The sequence below is a fragment of the Panthera onca genome, chromosome B4, assembly GCF_046562875.1.
Source record: "Panthera onca isolate mPanOnc1 chromosome B4, mPanOnc1 haplotype 2, whole genome shotgun sequence".
NCBI classification, from domain to species: Eukaryota; Metazoa; Chordata; class Mammalia; order Carnivora; family Felidae; genus Panthera; species Panthera onca.
In genome coordinates, this window is record NC_138345.1 from 62,063,909 (window position 1) to 62,082,225 (window position 18,317).

General features: G+C 33.9%; 1 protein-coding gene across 2 annotated transcripts in view; it reads right to left on the bottom strand.

The window, feature by feature from the left end:
• Positions 1–18,317, bottom strand: part of ERGIC2 (ERGIC and golgi 2) — a 41,470-nt gene that overhangs the window by 3,239 nt on the left and 19,914 nt on the right. For both annotated transcript variants that reach the window (XM_060658030.2, XM_060658029.2), the window contains 6 exons: positions 17,241–17,281; positions 13,482–13,583; positions 12,450–12,545; positions 7,094–7,149; positions 6,117–6,215; positions 2,469–2,566 (listed from right to left, as the gene is read on the bottom strand). In XM_060658030.2, coding sequence (XP_060514013.1) covers positions 2,469–2,566; positions 6,117–6,215; positions 7,094–7,149; positions 12,450–12,545; positions 13,482–13,583; positions 17,241–17,281 — 492 coding nt within the window. The remainder of the gene's footprint in view (positions 1–2,468; positions 2,567–6,116; positions 6,216–7,093; positions 7,150–12,449; positions 12,546–13,481; positions 13,584–17,240; positions 17,282–18,317) is intronic.

Here is an 18,317-nt window from a genome sequence, read left to right on the forward strand (position 1 = left end):
ACAGTCCCTATTTTAATTAAGCTATAACTAAACTGCAAGCTTTAGGAATACAAGTAACAAGGGAAATTAAAACAATTTTGTGTGAGGCATTACAAAACCCCTTCCCCTATTAGAACAGAGCCTTATAAGCCAGTGATCGACTTTCCAATAAAGTGACTTCATCTTAAATTTCTGGTATGTTCAATATCATACCATAATTATATTGTCATCACCTGTATGGGCAGAAGCTGTTTGAAGGACGGGGGGTGGGGGTGGGGGGGTTCATGTAACAAAACACTAATAATGATTCACTTTGGGTTTCAGGACTAATGAAGCTCAGCCCTCCTCCTCTCTGTCCCCCTCATCCCCCATTTAACCAACTCTAGTTACTCCACACTTATTTTTTAAGTGAAACACAACTATTTTAGTCACCGTATCAGCACAAACACACTACAAAGAGGTCAAATGCTCTGAGATTATATATATATTTTTATTTAATTTGGCTGTTTAAAATTTATCCTGGAGGGGCACCTGGGTGGCTTAGTCGGTTGGGCATCTGGCTTTGGCTCAGGTCATGATATCACGGTTTGTGAGTTCGAGCCCCGCGATGGGCTCTGTGCTAACAGCTCAGAGCCTGGAGCCTGCTTCAGATCCTGTGTCTCCTTCTCTCTCTGCCCCTCCCCTGCTCACACTCTGTCTCTCTCTGTCTCTCAATAATAAATAAATGTTAAAAAAAAAAATTTTTTTTAATTTATCCTGGAGTTAATTTCGTATCAATATATGGTTATCTTTTTCTCTTTTTTTGAAGTTCCATGTTTCTCCATTGTGAGGATGTACCATGTGAGTTGTTTATAATCTTCTACTATTACAAATAACAATACAATGAATAGCCTCATACACATCATTTTTGTATTTTTTTCACTATAACCTTGGATTCAATTTCTAGAAGTGAAATTGCTGGATCAAAAGATAAATGAACATATCATTTTGCAGATATTGCCAAACTCTCTTCCATAGAGACTATGGTGTTTTGCATTCCCATAGCAATGTATATATGCCTCTTTTCCCCAAAGCCTTGACACTATCCAGACCTCCTAATGTTCAGGTGTTGCCAATTTTAGTGAAAAATGTTATCATTCAACCCCTAAAATTGCTGATGGGGCGCCTGGTGGCTCAGTCAGTTAAGCGTCCAACTCTTGGTTTCGGCTCAGGTCATGACCTCACAGTTCGTGGGACTGAGTCCGTGTCGGCTGTCAGCGCAGAGCCAGCTCTGGACTCTCTCTCCCTCTTTCTCAGCTCCTCCCTCACTAGCATGCGTGTACGCGCACACGTGCACACTCTCTCAAAATAAATAAAACTTAAAAAAAAAAATGCTAAAAAGCACAATATATTTTTTACCTAGTTTCTCTCTCTCCGTGTACACACACGCACACACACACTTAAGTTTTTCACCCTGAACCCTTTGAAAGTCAAACATGACAACTTCACCCCTGAAAACTTCAGTATTTAATCTCCTAAGGGAAACTCTATAATTACTGAGGACATAGTCATCATAAGCTAGAAAACTATCAAAAGGTAACTCCACATGGAGGAAAGTAAATTTTTAAAAGCACTTATACTTTGCCTTGGAATTCTGGATAATATTTCAATGTTCAGCATTCTTTAAAAAAAGGTTTTCTTAAGTTTATTTATTTTGTGAGAAAGAGAGAGAACACAAGGGTGGGAGGAACAGAGAGAGAGGGAGAAAGAGAGAATCCCACGCAGGCTCCATACTGTCAGTACAGAGCTCCATGCAGTCAACCCCCTGAACCCTGAGATTACGACCTGAACCAAAATCAAGAGTCAGAGGCTTAACTGACTGAGCCACCCAGGCACCCTGAATATTCACCATTCTTAAACACAATAATTAGAAAACATGACCCCAGAATACATGTGAAGTCTGTTAAACTGTCCAATTCCAAAACTATATTCCTCATAATACATTTTTATAAGGCTACTCTCCCTGAGATTGCAGAATGTTCATCCTTTTAATTAGATGAATAAAAAGCACTAACTTAGGAAGGCAAACCCTCTTAGTCTACTATCTGAGCCAGAAGAACCATGCATGCTCCAGGGTAAGTACATTAATTAAAAAATTAATAACACAAAACCAGAGAATCTGCTGGCAGGTAAGAACTAATTATACCAATACAAGAGAAAACATTACAAAATTAAGATATTAAGAATAAAATCATTAATACCATCATAGTTTAATATTTTGTTTTAATTGAAGAGAAGACATTCCAGATTTTTAAAATCTACTTTTCTTGCTCTACAGCATACTAATAATATCCAGTTCTAATATTTTATTAGCTTAAAATAAAATATTAATGCATTTCAAAACTTCCACAAATTTTAAATGGGGGAGAGCACCAAGTCGTAACTTTTTTTTGTAGAGGACTATAAAATACTGAAAAAAAAAATCATTTTATCAGTTAGATTCAACTTACCCTTTCTGTAACAGAAAACTGATGGGTGTCTGCTGAAATTTTATATGTATGTAGTTTTGTTGGCACAACTGTAATAAAATATTGGAACATCTGGTTGTCTAGAATAAAAACAAAATGTGTTTTTTTCATCAATCCAATAGCAACAATACTACTGCCAAATACACCCTCCTTCTATTATACACATTGACCTTGAAATTTAATGCTACTTATGATAGTGTTTAACAAAAAAAATTTTTTTAAAGAATCAACGAAAGCAATATACTCATACTTGGTAAACAAGTTCTCAATAAGCATAAAACAGTCATGTATACACATCTATTAGTTGTTAAAAAAAATGGGGCACCTGGGTGGCTCAGTTAAGGGTCTGACTCTTATTAATTTTGGGCTCAGGTCATGATTTCACAGTCTTGACATCAAGCCCTGAGTCAGGCTCTGCGCTGGGCATGAAGCCTACTTAAGATTCTCTCTCTCCCTCTACCTCTGCCCTTCCCCCACTCACACTCTGTCTCTCTTTCTTTGTCAAAAACAAAAATGTTAAAAAAATGAACTAGTCATTAGATATCCTTTATAACATTATCCTTTTATCAAATATGAAAAGTAAAAGTAGCATTTCTTTACAGTAAAGAAACTAGTGAGAATAAAGTTATAATAGTATAACCACCACAAGACATATTTTCAGTTTTTACTAATATCTTAAGATATATAAATAAACCAATTTAGCCAGCCTTTGGATATATACAAAGAATTGATACAGGAGGAAAATAACTAAAGAACCTACTCTATGGTGGTCTAAGGTTCTTGCATAATCAAAAGGATCATATTTATATAGCCTTTAGGCATTTCTAAGTTTAATACAAATCATCAATACCAGTAGGTTATCAATTATTAATTAACCTTAAACAGGTAACAGTTCACAGAATACAAAACAGGTTAATTTTCCAGGTCTATCTTATAGAAAATTTAGAATTAGAAGTATCTATCTAGAGTTTCAATTAGATAAGTAATAGGGCCTCCTTACATTTGACATGAAAATAGATGTACTTCACATTACATGATAATAACTGTCTATAGAAACTGTACAGGAATAAAATACACCAATTTTAAATATATGGTCTGATAAATTTTGACAAATGTCTCTGCCCACCACAGTCAAAATAGAAAATATTTTTACCACCTCACAAAGTTCCTCCATACCCCTTTGCAGTCAATACCCTGTACCTCTGACCCTAGGCCAACCACTAATCTACCTTCTGTCATCACAGATTAGTTTTGCCTATTCTAGAATTTCATATAAATGCGAGTACACAATATGCACTTCTGTGTGTCTATCTTCTTTTGCTCAACATTAATGAATTTTTACTTCCATCAATCCAATTTCTCTCTTATCTCAGTATAATTCAGAATAGGGGAGGGAAGGGTAAACTGTAGATAGGAGAGAGAGGTTAACAGTAAGAGTGTCTTCAAACACGAATATTAAACAAGTTTCTGACAAAATAAAATAAAACCTGTTTCAACTTCACTTACTTACCTACCACCTGTATGACTATAACTCTCAAAAACATGAACAGTGTTTGACTAGTTCCTCTATTATTAACCCCAACATAATAGACTTTAGTCTATTATCACAGATAAGATTAGGGAAGAAGAGTGTCAACTCTGTCCACCACCAATAGATGGCTTATTAATTGTGGGTGGTCTTCAGTTTCATCCTTTGATGTAAGATGAATTGCTTCACCTGTGCTTAGTTTTGAGGTTTTTACAAATAAACTCTATTGTGTTGTAAACAGAGGTAGTGAGCTCAAAGTGCTAAGAGAAAAAGGTATTTAAGTATTACATATTAATGAAAAAAAGGTGAAATTGAGAGCGGTGAAGCAATAACTTATAGGTGCTACACACGTGGGTAGGATAATTACTTTGGGAAAAAAAATGGAGGACAAAGGGAATTGTATCACCTGTGAGGAGTGAAGCACAATGAATAATAACCAAAAGGGTCAAAGAAATATGACAGGAAAAAATAGAAAGCATTGAAGTTGTGGCCAGAGAACTACTGAAGACGTAGGTGCCACTGTTAATTCAAGAAAAGGCTATAAATTGGTTAGATAACTTAATGGCTAGGTTTGGGGGTGAGGGTGGGGTGGAGAGGCAGATACTGTCGAATGACATTTTGTTGCAGGTCACAAATTGTTCCAAAGGTTATGGGTCTGTCCAAATTGGTACAGCATTCAAGATGTAAGTACTAAGTGATGCCCTCACAACTTCTGGGAAACATCCAGGGAATGGTTACCTGACACAACACATTTGTAATGCTAATTCTTTTTTCTTTTTGGGAAACAAAGCCCAATAGAACACATATTAATAAGGAGAAGTGCACACCTGCTTTAAAGCTTTGAGTAACCTACTGACACTCATCTGGTGGCATTTTAAAACATAACTCTAAAAGTCTCTTCGTCTTTGTGAATTTAGGAATAAACTCAAAAACAGCCTTTGAAAATTAATCTGTTTAGAACTGATTCTGTACAAAAATTCAAATTCATTTTAGCATCCTGCAACCAAGTATTAACCAACATGTTTTCAAATGATCATCTCATAAGTAACATATAGTGTATTTCTGTATACAATGAACATACACATAAAGAGGAGATTATATATTGAATAAAGCTTTTAATTCTCAGAATGTTTCTACTCACACATTTCCAAATTTAGTACACTCAAGTTTCCTTAAGTGAAGCATTTCCATACAAACATAAAATACTCAGGAATGTAAGCCAGGATTCTAAGTAAACCATCTTTGATGCATCTGATTACAACACAATGCTACAAGAGTAAAATACTGAAAATGATATTAATAAATCTATTTGAATTAATAAAAAATGAAATCCTTAATTAGAGTTTTGCAAAGGCTAGAATTCCTAGTAGCACAAGAAGCTTTACATGTCCTTAAAAGGTCCTATAGGTGGGGCATGTCATAAGATAGGACTATTTCAGTAGAGGAAAGGCAACCAAAAACCTTCAAGAAACACAAGATTGATTACTTGTTATAAAATTAAGAAAATAATCCATCCAAAAAAAAGAAAAAAAATAATCCATCCATATTTGGATAAAATGAAATTTTAAGTGGAACAGAGTTAAAACAGTAATAAAAGGGATCTATGCTATAATGTACTACTTCTGACTGTGTTAATAACCAAACTATTCTAGAATAACTCTACGTTTCTGATGTTCGTAAAATTCCCCAAGGAGGTTTCTATAATGGTAAATATGCATTTTAGAACTCTGAACCTATACTAAGAAAACATTCCTTATAATGTCGAAACTTTCATTGGTTCTTATTCTTTCTTTAGTGCCCTATTAGGAGTTATGCCCTATTAGCACATTCACCTTTCATATATTTAGAGAGCTTTTAAATTCAACTCTTTTTCCTACTTACTTGTTACTCTAATTTCTTATTTTGTTCTTATGGTTCATTTTTTAACGGACAAATTCTCTCTTACACACCTTACCAGAGAAAATTATCAATCACTTAATCCACTTAAAGATTTATCTGTTTATTACAAGGGGGTTAAAGAGAATTATTAAAAATGGGTTAATATTAAAGTTATAAAAACAATTCCTACATGCAAATTCCAATAGTAATCATTAAATACGTACGGTCTACAGCAACTTTTTCAGTTCCATCCAAAGGATTAATAATTCCTGGAACAAGCTCTCCAAAAGACAAATGATCTATTCTGTGAGAAAAGTTGTAAGCTAAGAGGAATAAAACAAAATTAAGTACAGAAATTAAATTATTCAAAACCACATATTACAGATTGGTTCACATTCCTATCTAACCTCAAATAAAATTATCTCAATCTGCAGGTATAATAATATAGTATTTAAAATCACATTATTTTGAGAGAATACAAATAAATATGTGGAATTAAATGTACAATGGTAAGTACATTCTGATAAAATGCTGTATCTTAAATTTCATAATTACATCTATGAAATATTACATCTAATCTTCATAACCAAAGATAATAATAATGAGTCTTTCCTGGTCCAAATCTTTATATAGTGATAGGAGTGTATTGTTAGAACAAATGGAATGATGTCCATGTAGCCAAATACTGAAAAAAATCAGATATATTTTTAATGCACACCATTGCTAAATGTGACAAACTGACTTTTTATGGAATTTATTACTTGGTTTTGTTCTCTAAAACAGACTTTAAAAACTAAGTTTTATGACAATTATTACACAAAACTTGAATACTTTATATGTATACACGTGTCCAGATGTACGTTTATATATTGAAAGAAACTTCAAACATATTCCCTTCATTATCCCTAAAAATTAGCAGAAATGTGTACCAAGTGATAGAACGCGCACTGAGGCTCTACTCCCTAACCCCAGCAACTTCTGAGCTATAAATAAGTAGAAACACAGGTAATTTAAAGACATGAGAAAATGAATTAGAGTCAATAAATTAATCATTTATTTTCTCCTTTGGACATCTGTTTCGACAAAAGCCCACTTTTAAAACACTCCTTGCATCTGCACTCAGAACAAAACACAAGAAAAAAACCCACACACAACACTTTTCAATGACATCTTCACGGAAAAAATTTAGGAAACTGCTCACAGTCATGGTTGACAAGTGCTGCCAAGTGTGCATGACCTCGGGGATGTGGAATTGCCCTGAAAGGAAGAAAAAAAGATTAAAGTCGTAATATTTAAACATACAACTAATTAAAATCAGAAAGGGGATCTTTCCTCAGTTATATAATTTTATTAATATATAATAAAAACATGTTTGTCCTATGATTTAAACTGCTAAGTCTACTCATCTCAGCCATGCAAAAAACTGGGGGTTGGCACACTGTTTCTGTGAAGTGCCAGACAGTAAGTATTTTAGGCTTTGTGGGCCAAGATGCAACACTGAAAATATATGTACTAGTTACACAAGAGGAAAGAAAATTTTTCGCGACCTTTTCTTAATGATTTGTTGAGAGAGAATAAGCGAGGGTGTGTGAATGGGGAGGGATGGGGGAGAGGGATGGGGGGGGGGAGAGAGAATCTTAAATAGACTCCACGCCCTGCATGAAGCCGGACATAGCACTTGATCCCACAACCCTGGGATCATGACCTGAGCCGAAATCAAGAATTGGACGCTTATCCGACTGAGCCACCCAGGTACCCTGACATTTAAAATGTAATAGTAATAACTGAGTACTTTTTTTTGTAGTTCAGGTATTTTTGCTGGGAGATAACCTTTCCTTAACTAGGGTTGAGAGTTAGGGTTCCCTATTTTCAAAATTGATCACAAAGATTTATGTGTTATGATGATCTATAATGAAATGTTATATGTTTTATCTTTGAAAATATTAAGCTATGAGCATATCTTTTAATTGAGTATATTCATTGCTTGGATAGAACTCTCTTACATTCTTCTCTTGGTATTTCCTTCCGGCATGTCATTGCATAACACAGATTGATCACTTGCATTTTAAGGTGGAATTTCCTTAAGTACACAGTTAAATAGATTTTGAAACATGTAAATTTCCTTTGCACCTGCATCAAGGTCTGAAACACTTCAGGAACTATAGTTTGAGGTTGCAAAATATATACAAGTATAAGAATGGAGATCTCGTTTCTTGTTTTAACTTTTGACAGTGCAGGCTGTCAAAGCATGGGAAGCAAGGAAAACCACTTAAAATCATTTGACGTTACCTATCGCTGAAATAACTTTACCACAATATGAGTTTCATATATAAACACTGCTTTTGCTTAAAATTTTAGGCTAACCTCATTGAGAAACATTATCCAGTCTGCACAAAACTTAACTTCCAAAGCTATTCAGTGCTCAATAATAATGGGTGGCAAGTGTCCTTATTCAGAAAAATTTCAATCTTGGCCCTGAGTTCCAAAATCATACACACACAAAATCTTTACCACTAAGCTGTCGAGCCGTTATGTAGCAGGGCAAGTTGTACCATTTAGCTTTTCCTTCTGACAAGTTCATGAAAATGATGATATTTAAGTCCATGAGAGCAAATGAAGTTCACCATCAACACTATCACTTCAATAATACATGCTCAATTCAAATATTTTCTGTGAAGTACTGCTACTGATACAGTAGATAGAACTACAGGCTTTAAACACCTTACATTTTCACAGGCTTTGAAAATTTATATACGTAAGCCTTTTTCTGCTTCATACATATTTACTACCAGCAACACACTGATGTTCTCTCAATTTCTTTAAAAATCTTTTTATCTATAGTTGTTCCATGCAGGCTATTCACAGACAAATAATTCTTCAATCGTTTCAAACTCACATCGACTCCTCAAAAAAAATCAACAAACAGTATTAGTAACTCCTGTTCACTCAACAGCCAAGGAAACGCACTCAGTATCACCTGCCTTGCTTTTTAACTGACTATTGGCTACTGCTCTCAAGGTCCTCAGTTGCTTAAGCACTTTTCCCACCAAAAGGCTAACCATCCAAAGTCAGTCTATTTTCCCCAGATGCCTTTCTTTGATTGGTGCACACACACACAATTCCATCAGCCTGCCAGTAAGTAGCTTTCTTTCCTTAGCATTAGCTAACCAATTAGTCACGTTTAAACTTAATGTGGTGGCAGTCCTCAGTTTCATTTTCTATTCTTACGAAGAAATTCTACTTGTGTTTAGATATTCCCTTTTAAATTTTTATTTTCCCCAAGAGTTAGTGATGTTGTTATGAGTGCTTAGTCTGCTATTACTGAAGTGTCCTGTATCCTCATAGCACAGCTATAGTGTCATTGCATAATAAACATCCTATTCTGAGGTCAAATTTGATAAAATAATCCACACTCCACTGTGCCTTAAAAGTATATCTGAAACCCGTATTTCTTTTTCTTTTCTGACAGAGTAACACAATAAATAAATTAAATGCTGGAGGACAGCAATACACAGGGCATCTATAATGCTGTCAAGCTATAAGTGTCATAACTTGTTATAATTTGTAGTGCACACCGAGTAGCAGCACAAAGTGATGAGTCATGTACAGCCTTTGCCACAATTATTCAGTCCTCGTAGTGTGAAAGTAGCCATATGTAAACAGGGAAGCATGACTGTGTTCTAGTAAAACTTTGTTTTTGGACAGTCAAATCTGAATTTCATATATTTTTCATGTGTTACAATATATTGTTCCATGTGATTTTCAGTGAAGGAAAGATTGTTTTGAAAACTGGAAGGCTGGGAGGAGGCATTTTTGGCTGCCACAGTTGTCAGGGAGGAGTCACTACTGGCATTTATTGGACAGCAGCTAGGGAAGCAAGGCATCCTGCAATGCAGGGACAGTGTCACACAGAAAAATACTGTCCCACATCTTGCATGACTTCCAAACACTCTAAGCAGCATTCATAAAGGTGAAAAACCTATGAATAATGATCTGAGTCTAGAACTTAACTCCATTTAGCTACACAAAGTACTTTGTTGTAGTTTCAATACATACTAAATTTCCTAGGAAATGGAGAAAATATTTTACTTTGTTTTATTTGCAGGATTACAGAGTTGTTCCCTATTTCAGAATCAACAGAAATAGCATTTGTGGTATTTGAACAGCCAATACATCTGTTTCATTCTGCATACGCATATTATATATGCGTACATATATATATTATATACATATTATCGTGTTACAAATCATGTTCTTTTTATTTCTCCTTTATATTACAGTTGAGAATGATGATATTCTATCTGAGAAGATAAAATGAGATCTTCAAAAAGATCAATATTGAACTTGGTAAACCTAATACCAAATATTAGGAGTGGATTTCATAAGATATCCCGGAGATAAGGGTAAGATACAAACCAAATACTTTCCCATCTGGCCTCCCTTATTCATGGCATGAATTATCACATGGAGAGAGAAGTGAAATTTGGAAACAAGGCCATGATATAGAGGCTCATAAAATATTAGTCAAAGTTACCCTCTTTCTCTTTCAGTTAGTTTGGGAGTAGGATATTGTTTGTATCCATATGAGCAATAAAACCTCAATTTCTTTGAGCCAGCTATTATCTATTGTCTGCACTATACTAAGAAATTCTAAGGTTCCCAGCTACAGAATCAATCCTGGCAACAGTAAGAAAACAACAAAACATAAATGTCAAGAAGAATGGGACAAGAAAGACAAATGTCTGATCTCATCATTGTAAACACTGAAATAATACTGCATAAAAGACTTATTCTATTTATCTCCACATATAACAAAAAAATCTCTAGCAACGTTTTTTCCTGCTTTATGGCCTTTCCCTCAGTCTGGATGCCCTTTCTCCTTTATATATAAAATTCCTAATCATTCACTAGTGTTCAAAGGTTTTCCTCAATAAAGCCTCTGCTGATGTGCAGGGTAAGTCAAGTACCCTGTTATGTAGTTTCTTATCGGCCATACTTCTACAGCTTCAATACAACTATAATTAAGTATTTATTAGTGTAATTCACTGTTCAAAGTTTGGATTCTCTCACAGAATGTCAGCACCATAAAGGCAAAAACACTTTCTCTCTTTCTTTTTTATGGTTTTTATCCTTAGTATCTAGCATGGTACTATGCACACAGCAAGTACTCAAAAAATGTCTTTTATAATGAAGAACTGTTCAGCTCTACAACTCTAGATGGAAGGAAGGAGAATGAGAGGGAGGGAGGCAGGGAGAGAGCCAGAGAATCTATTTATTCAGAACTTTACCAAGTGTTTATATCATATGAGAGTATCTATACTGGTGCTGTTCATGAAGACAGGTGGTCTGATATTTTTCTTAACTTCTACATACTTTATCTTAGGCACTACTAATTTCTAACTACATAAAAATACTTGTCTCAAATTCATCAGGGATTGCATTTTGATGATGATCATCAGAAGGAAAAATAAAACAAAAACCTAATGCCATCCAACATGAACAAATTAACAAAATGTCTACGTAAGAGCTTCCTGGCTACTAATACTTGGCAAGTAGAAGGTTTTCATCCATATCCACTTACAGCTCATTTAATTTATAAACTATAACATGACTGTTTTACTTTTGTTTTGAAGTAGTTTTTAAAGTTAGTAGTCTTCTTGGGGCACCTGGGTGACTCAGTTGGTTGAGCGTCCGACTTCGGCTCAGGTAATGATCTCACAGTTTGTGGATTCGAGCCCCACATCAGGCTCTCTGCTGTCAGCACAGAGCCCACTTCAGATCCTGTCTCCCTCTCTCTCTGCCCCTTCCCTGCTCATGTGCACGTGCACACACACACGCACTCATTCACGCTCTCTCTCTCTCAAAAATAAACATTAAAAAAATAAATAGGGGCACCTGGGTGGCTCAGTCTGTTGAGTGTCCAACTTGGGCTCAGGTCATCATCTTGCTGTTTGTGGGTTTGAGCCCCACGTTGGGCTCTATGCTGATAGCTCGGAGCCTGGAGCCTGCTTTGGATTCTGTGTCTCCCTCTCTCTCTGCCCCTCCCCCACTCATGCGTGCTCTCTTTCTCAAAATAAACATTAAAAAATTTAAAAAATAAAATTAAAAAAAAATAAATTGAATAAACACTGGGGTGCCTGCATGGCTCAGTCGGTAAAGCTTGGTCCAACTTCAGCTCAGGTCATGATCTCGCAGTCTGTGAGTTCAAGCCCCTCAACAGGCTCTGTGCTGACAGCTCAGAGACTAGAACCTGCTTCAGATTCTGTGTCTCCCTCTCTCTCTGACCCTCCCCTGTTCACATTCTGTCTCACTTTCAAAAATGAATGTTAAAAATTTTTTTAATAAACATTAAAAAAAAATTTTAAATAAATAAAGTTAGTAGTCTTCTCTATCCTGAGATTGAAGCCCTGAATGTAAGTTTCAAAATATCAAAAATGCAGATACACAACATTGTAAACAGTCCTTTAGTAGTTATGTTATTTGATTAGCAAAGAATTTACTTTTAAACCAAGCTGCCAACTTGTCTAAAGTATTTTCAGTAAGTTAAAAGAACATACTTGCCCACAGTTATGTGAAAATTCCCCGCTACTTTATTGACATAGAGATGACCATGAATTCTGCAAGCATCTGGAGGCTGTGATGAATCATCTTCCCTGTTACAACATGAGAGGAAGGATTACTTATGGCACACTCAACACAGTCACCGTCCTGTGGAAGGAACACTTTGTAGATGGGGAAAAGAATCCCTAGAAATCAATTTTTAGGTAATGATTTAAATGTCAAAAGTACAACAGCAGTTTTTTGAAGTCTACACATTTATAAAAACTCTTACATCTACAAAGTAGAAAAACAATTACATATATATATACATGTATGTATGTATATATGTATATGTATGTATATATATATATATATACACACACACACACACACACACACACACATACACATACACACACACACACATATATTCGTTCCATGGTTCTTCACATTTGACCACAGGACTAAGGCCAGTAAGAGAAGAAAGATTAAAAGAATTAGTCCAATAAAAACATACTTTTGTCAGCTGTTTCTGGCACTGTAGGGGACAGAGAAAGATGGAAGTAAGAATGAGGGAAGGCATGCCATCCAAGTTCAAACAATGACATCTTCCTAAGCAAATGTCAAACCTCTGTATAGTTTTAAATTTAAATGATCATTTTCATGATTATAGCATTTCTAAATATCACCTGTTGTAACCTAAAAAAGAGAAAAAAAAGTGAAATAAAAACACAAACTCCTAACCAAAGTTTCTACATCCTCATAAAATAATGGCAAATGCAATTAATTTGTTCTTAAAACCTAATATAATTTTATATGGAAGTATGCCATACACACATAAGAGAAAAATTAAATGAAAAGGAAATAATATTATTTGTGATCAGGATGATCAATATCACAGGCTATAAATTTAAGAGTAAAAAGAAATCATCATACAGAATGATTACATCTTCTCTAAGAAATATGAGATTCAGGAACTAAACCAATACTCAAACTTTGTCATAGTCAATTCCTAATAAATAGTTGTACATTTAAAAATGACATCTCACCTTGGTGGAAGTGCTGTTGAAACACTTTTAAAAGCACTTTTAAATATGACATCTTGAAGTGAATGTTCTTCTTGGAGTCTGCTCTGAATCAGCTGCAGCATCCTACATACAACATCAACAAGCAACGGTTACAAATACACCTAGGAATACAAGAAAGCTAACACTTTTTTAAAATAACAATGGTTAGCTGACTTACTTAACCCATATATTTATTACTACAAGACTTTATTCTAAAATAAAGTACCAAATTTTCTTTGGTCATTTCCTTAAAAGAAGGAAAAATGAGGTAGGGCAGCTAAGTTTAATAGCTGATGGAGTGAATAATAGATGTGCAGTCAGAGTCACTAAGAAGGAGCTTCTCCTCACCTGAGTATCTAAACTCCTTTTTCACGCTTGCATGCAGCTGTTACAAAATTCTTACCTTTTGTCAGGTACTGAATAAAGTGTGACAGGTACAAAGAATAAGACAAGTACAACAGATTTGGTGGACTTAAGTGGGAGATTACTGGGATATAAACCCATACCACAAGCATCTAATTCTCATTACAAAATAGGCCATTATGGTGTCTCTTTTTCCAAAGAAAAATGGTATAAGACCATTCTGAGCAAAATATTATACTCTACCTGTAATTTTTTAAAAGAATATTAGCATATAAGGCATAAAACTATAAAACAAAGTATCCATTTGAGAACCCATACTTAGATTTTCTTTTTAAATATACCTAGCCCCATAGAACAAATTAGTTCAAGATTTTTTTTTACAAATTTCTTTATGTTGACAGTAACTTATAAAATTATTTATTCTGAACAACAAAACCAAGAATAACAGCTTTCTCTCCCTCTAACACTTCTACCATTGGGCCATGTTATTTCCTACCACGTTTAGCAATAAGTCTGTATCTTTAAATATAATCCTATTTTACCTCCTTTAACTCTACGTCTTCAGATAACTAAAATCCAAAATCATCTGTTTAAAGTTCAAACTCACCAAGTACAAAAATTACACACAGAGGGACGAACAGACAAAACACAGAGGATTTTTAGGGCACTAAAACTATTCTGTAGATACTATAATGGTAGACATATGTCATTATACATTTGTCAAAATTCATAGAATGTAGAACACCAAGAGTAAACTATGGACTTTGGGTGATAATGATGCATCCATACAGGTTCACAGATTGTAAGGAATGTACTGCTGTAGTGCCAGGTATTGATAATGGTGAAGGCTGTGCACGGGGGGTGGGGGGGCAGTGGATATTTGGGAATTCTGTTACTTTTCGCTCAATTTTGCTGTGAATCTAAAGCTACTCTAAAAAGTAAAGTGTTTTTAAAAAAAGTTTATCTACCTATATAAAACTTGGGGAAAATTATAAACAAATATAGACCCTTATAAAAGGAAGCAAACCTAAATCTAATATTTCACTCCCCACCATAATGATAAACATTTTTTAGAAGTGCAAGTGAAAGATCAAATATTTACGCACCATTCACTAAAAACACTGGTAAAATAGGTCTATTTAAAATAACAATTCATTTTTACACTGTAAATTTAGTTCAGAATAAATCTTAAATCTAGAACTAAAAAGCAGAAATCAGAAAGGCTATGTCTAGGGTTTGAGATTTATTTACTGCTACAGGAGAGAGACTAACTGGGATCTTAAATATTTTTAAAAAGCAGAATACCAACTGAAAGAAAACTTCATCTCTTTCAGCAAACTCTAAAGGTAAAGAACCATTTAATATGTACATTATTCAGGATATTAGTCCTTCAGTATTTCTAGTCCATTCTAGAATATTTGTTTAGAAGCAGAATTGATAATCTACGAAGATTCAACAACCAGATCCCATCTTCAGATTCACACGTCTCAAGACAAAATCTTTGGATCTAATGCTACCAGAAACTGAAAGTTTCTTATTTGATGTGTGTCTTGTATTTCCAGAGTCCAATTTCAGTGCTGAGCAATGGAAAAAGAGGTTGAAGACAGCAAACTCTGTGTATAACTTTTGTCTCAAATATACCAATATCTAAGCTTATATTCCATATATGAAGATATGAAAAAAAACCCTCTGTTATGGAAAACAGCCATCATTTTAATAGTAAAAACACAGTGTCTTGAACACTGAATAAAATTCCATGTGAAAGGAGGCTTCTCACTTTAATAGTTCTGGATTAAAGTAATGTCTTTCATCTCTGGATGGCTTTCTACTAAAAGCGCTACAAGCCCAGAGACAACTACATTTGATTTCAATCTCATTAAAATCTCCCCAAATGGCAAAACTGGAAATTAAAAGAGAAATGCCTTTGAAATGTACTTAGAAAGATAAAAAAGGAAAAAAAAATGGGAAAAAGGGTTTTTGTTTTTTTGTTTTGGCAATAATCTTAAATTAGGTAGAGCCTTTGTAAGCCCTGGAAACAAAAAAGAAAAAAAAGAAAAAAAAAAAAAAAACAGCACTACATGGGAGTAGGGGTGGGGGAACCATTTATAACAAAGGACTACTTTCTTTAATATACAAAGGACTATTTAAAATTATCAAGAAAAAAAAAAACCAACAACCAAGCAAAATGGGCATAGGGCATGAATGAGCAGTTTCACACAAAAAGAAATACAACAGGAAAAAAAATCCATAAAGATATTCAAGTGATTCATTCATAAAGAAATGTTAATTTAAAAAAAGCATAATACTATTTTCACCCACAGAATTGGCAAAAGTAAAAAAGCCTTGGTTATACCCACTATTGGTGAGGTTGTGTAGAAACAAATACTATCAGTTTTGAAGTGTAAGTAAAGATATTTTGGCATCACCTATCAAAATGTATTTTTTCACAGTTTTATTGAGATACACTTGACATATCACATTGTATAAGTTTAAAGTGTACAATATACGATTTGACATATTTCTATTTTGCAAAACGATCACCCCATAAGTTAACAACCATCATCTCACATAGTTACAAATTTTTTTCTTTGTGTAAGAACTTATCAGTATGTTAATTAAATATCCTCTGAAAGAGAAATTCCATTTCTATACACTTACACACACTTACACATATTCACACCAGTATATAAGGAATTAGGTTCAAGAATTTTCATTGAGCATTGTTTTTAATATTAGAATCCTGCAAATAATCTAAATGCCCAGTGATAAAAATCAAATTAAATAAGAACTATAGTTTATCAGAATGCTATATGTAGTGAAATGGGAAGATGTCCAAAATATCAGGCTAGGTAGAAAAAAGCAAGTTCTAGAATGAATGTATAGAAAGATACCATTTGTAATGGGAAAAATAAAACATAAGCAAATATGCAAACATACAGAAAATTGTAAATTAACAGAAAATTTCTAGGCTACAAAAGAAATTTAACTCTAGTTATAACTGCTAGTTAGCAGCACTAAGAGTAATAATGAAGAGGCTTTTACTTTTAATATATACCCTTTACTTCATATCCTTTATATTCAAATTGAATTTTAAATGATCACATATTGCCTTATAAATTTTTAAATACTTAATAAAATTTTAAATGAAAACTAAAATGTACTTATGATTCAAAGTACACTAGAGAAAACATTATACAAAACTCTCCTATAATTTGACAATATTTTTGAAATTATAAAGATTAAATATTATATTCTGTTAATATTTCACCCCTAAAACTGCCCAGAAAAATGTTAAATCTATGAATAATTCAAAATGGACAAAATAGAGAAAATTTGATCCAGATTTCATGGACCACAATACTTTAATTCACTTATTACCTCTGCCACTCTTTTTGCTGTGGTGAAAGATCAAATATTACCTGAAATAAAGGAAAACATAATCACTAGCACTGTCAATTTCTCTTGGCTTTTATATCATAATTTAAAAAAAAAAATTTCTTTGAGCAAGTAACAAATTTATAATACTGATAAAAACAAGTATTCATGATTTACATTTAATCTTCTGTAAGTGAAAAAATATAATCTATAATATTCTTACTCAAAACCAATATAAAGAAATTTTACTGATCACAAATATTTACCTGTTACAGTTATCCACATTTATAGGAATGACTATAAGCTGATAATCTGGCATATGTACAAAATGGTATTTTAGGACTTAAAATCATTTAAATGATACGTGCATGAAAGTTTTTGTAAAAGAAAAAGAAAAACATAAAGCTCAACTGTAATATCCAAGCATCCAAAGCCCACATTGTTGCCAGAAAGATGCCACGATGAAATCAACAGTTTTGAAACAAGCTACACAAATTGCCCTATAATTCCCAAATGTAGGAATAAAATAAGGAATAATTCAAGAAACTGTATTTAAGTACTATCTTCATGAATTCAAAGTCAGACTAGGTGACTTGTAGAATCAGAGGGAAATATGCAAGCTTTCCATGCTTTGTGGCAATATCCACAATTTAACCTTGCAATAAAAAGGCCCACTTTTGATTTTTATAAAGGTAATCATAACAAAGCATATAGATTCTACTTTTTAAATTTAGCAATATTAGTTATCCCTCCATAATCGGCTCCTAACCTACTACTCTCTCTCTATAAAATCCTCAGTTTTTTAATCAAAGTGGAAGAAGCCTTCATTCTATCAAATAGTTCTACATCTCTGCCTTTGGTAATTTAATTATACCAACCTGGGAACTTCGTCTCCTGTAATTGTGACCCTCATGTCTGTCAAAATCCTACATACCATATCCTCCAGGTTAAATTGCCTCCATCTTTCTGATTACAATGAAATCATCTCTGATTACTCCTGCTGAACTTGTCTACAGCATGTTTCCCACCCTTTTCCCACCATATCACACAAGGAAAATGCTAACATCTGTAAAACACACG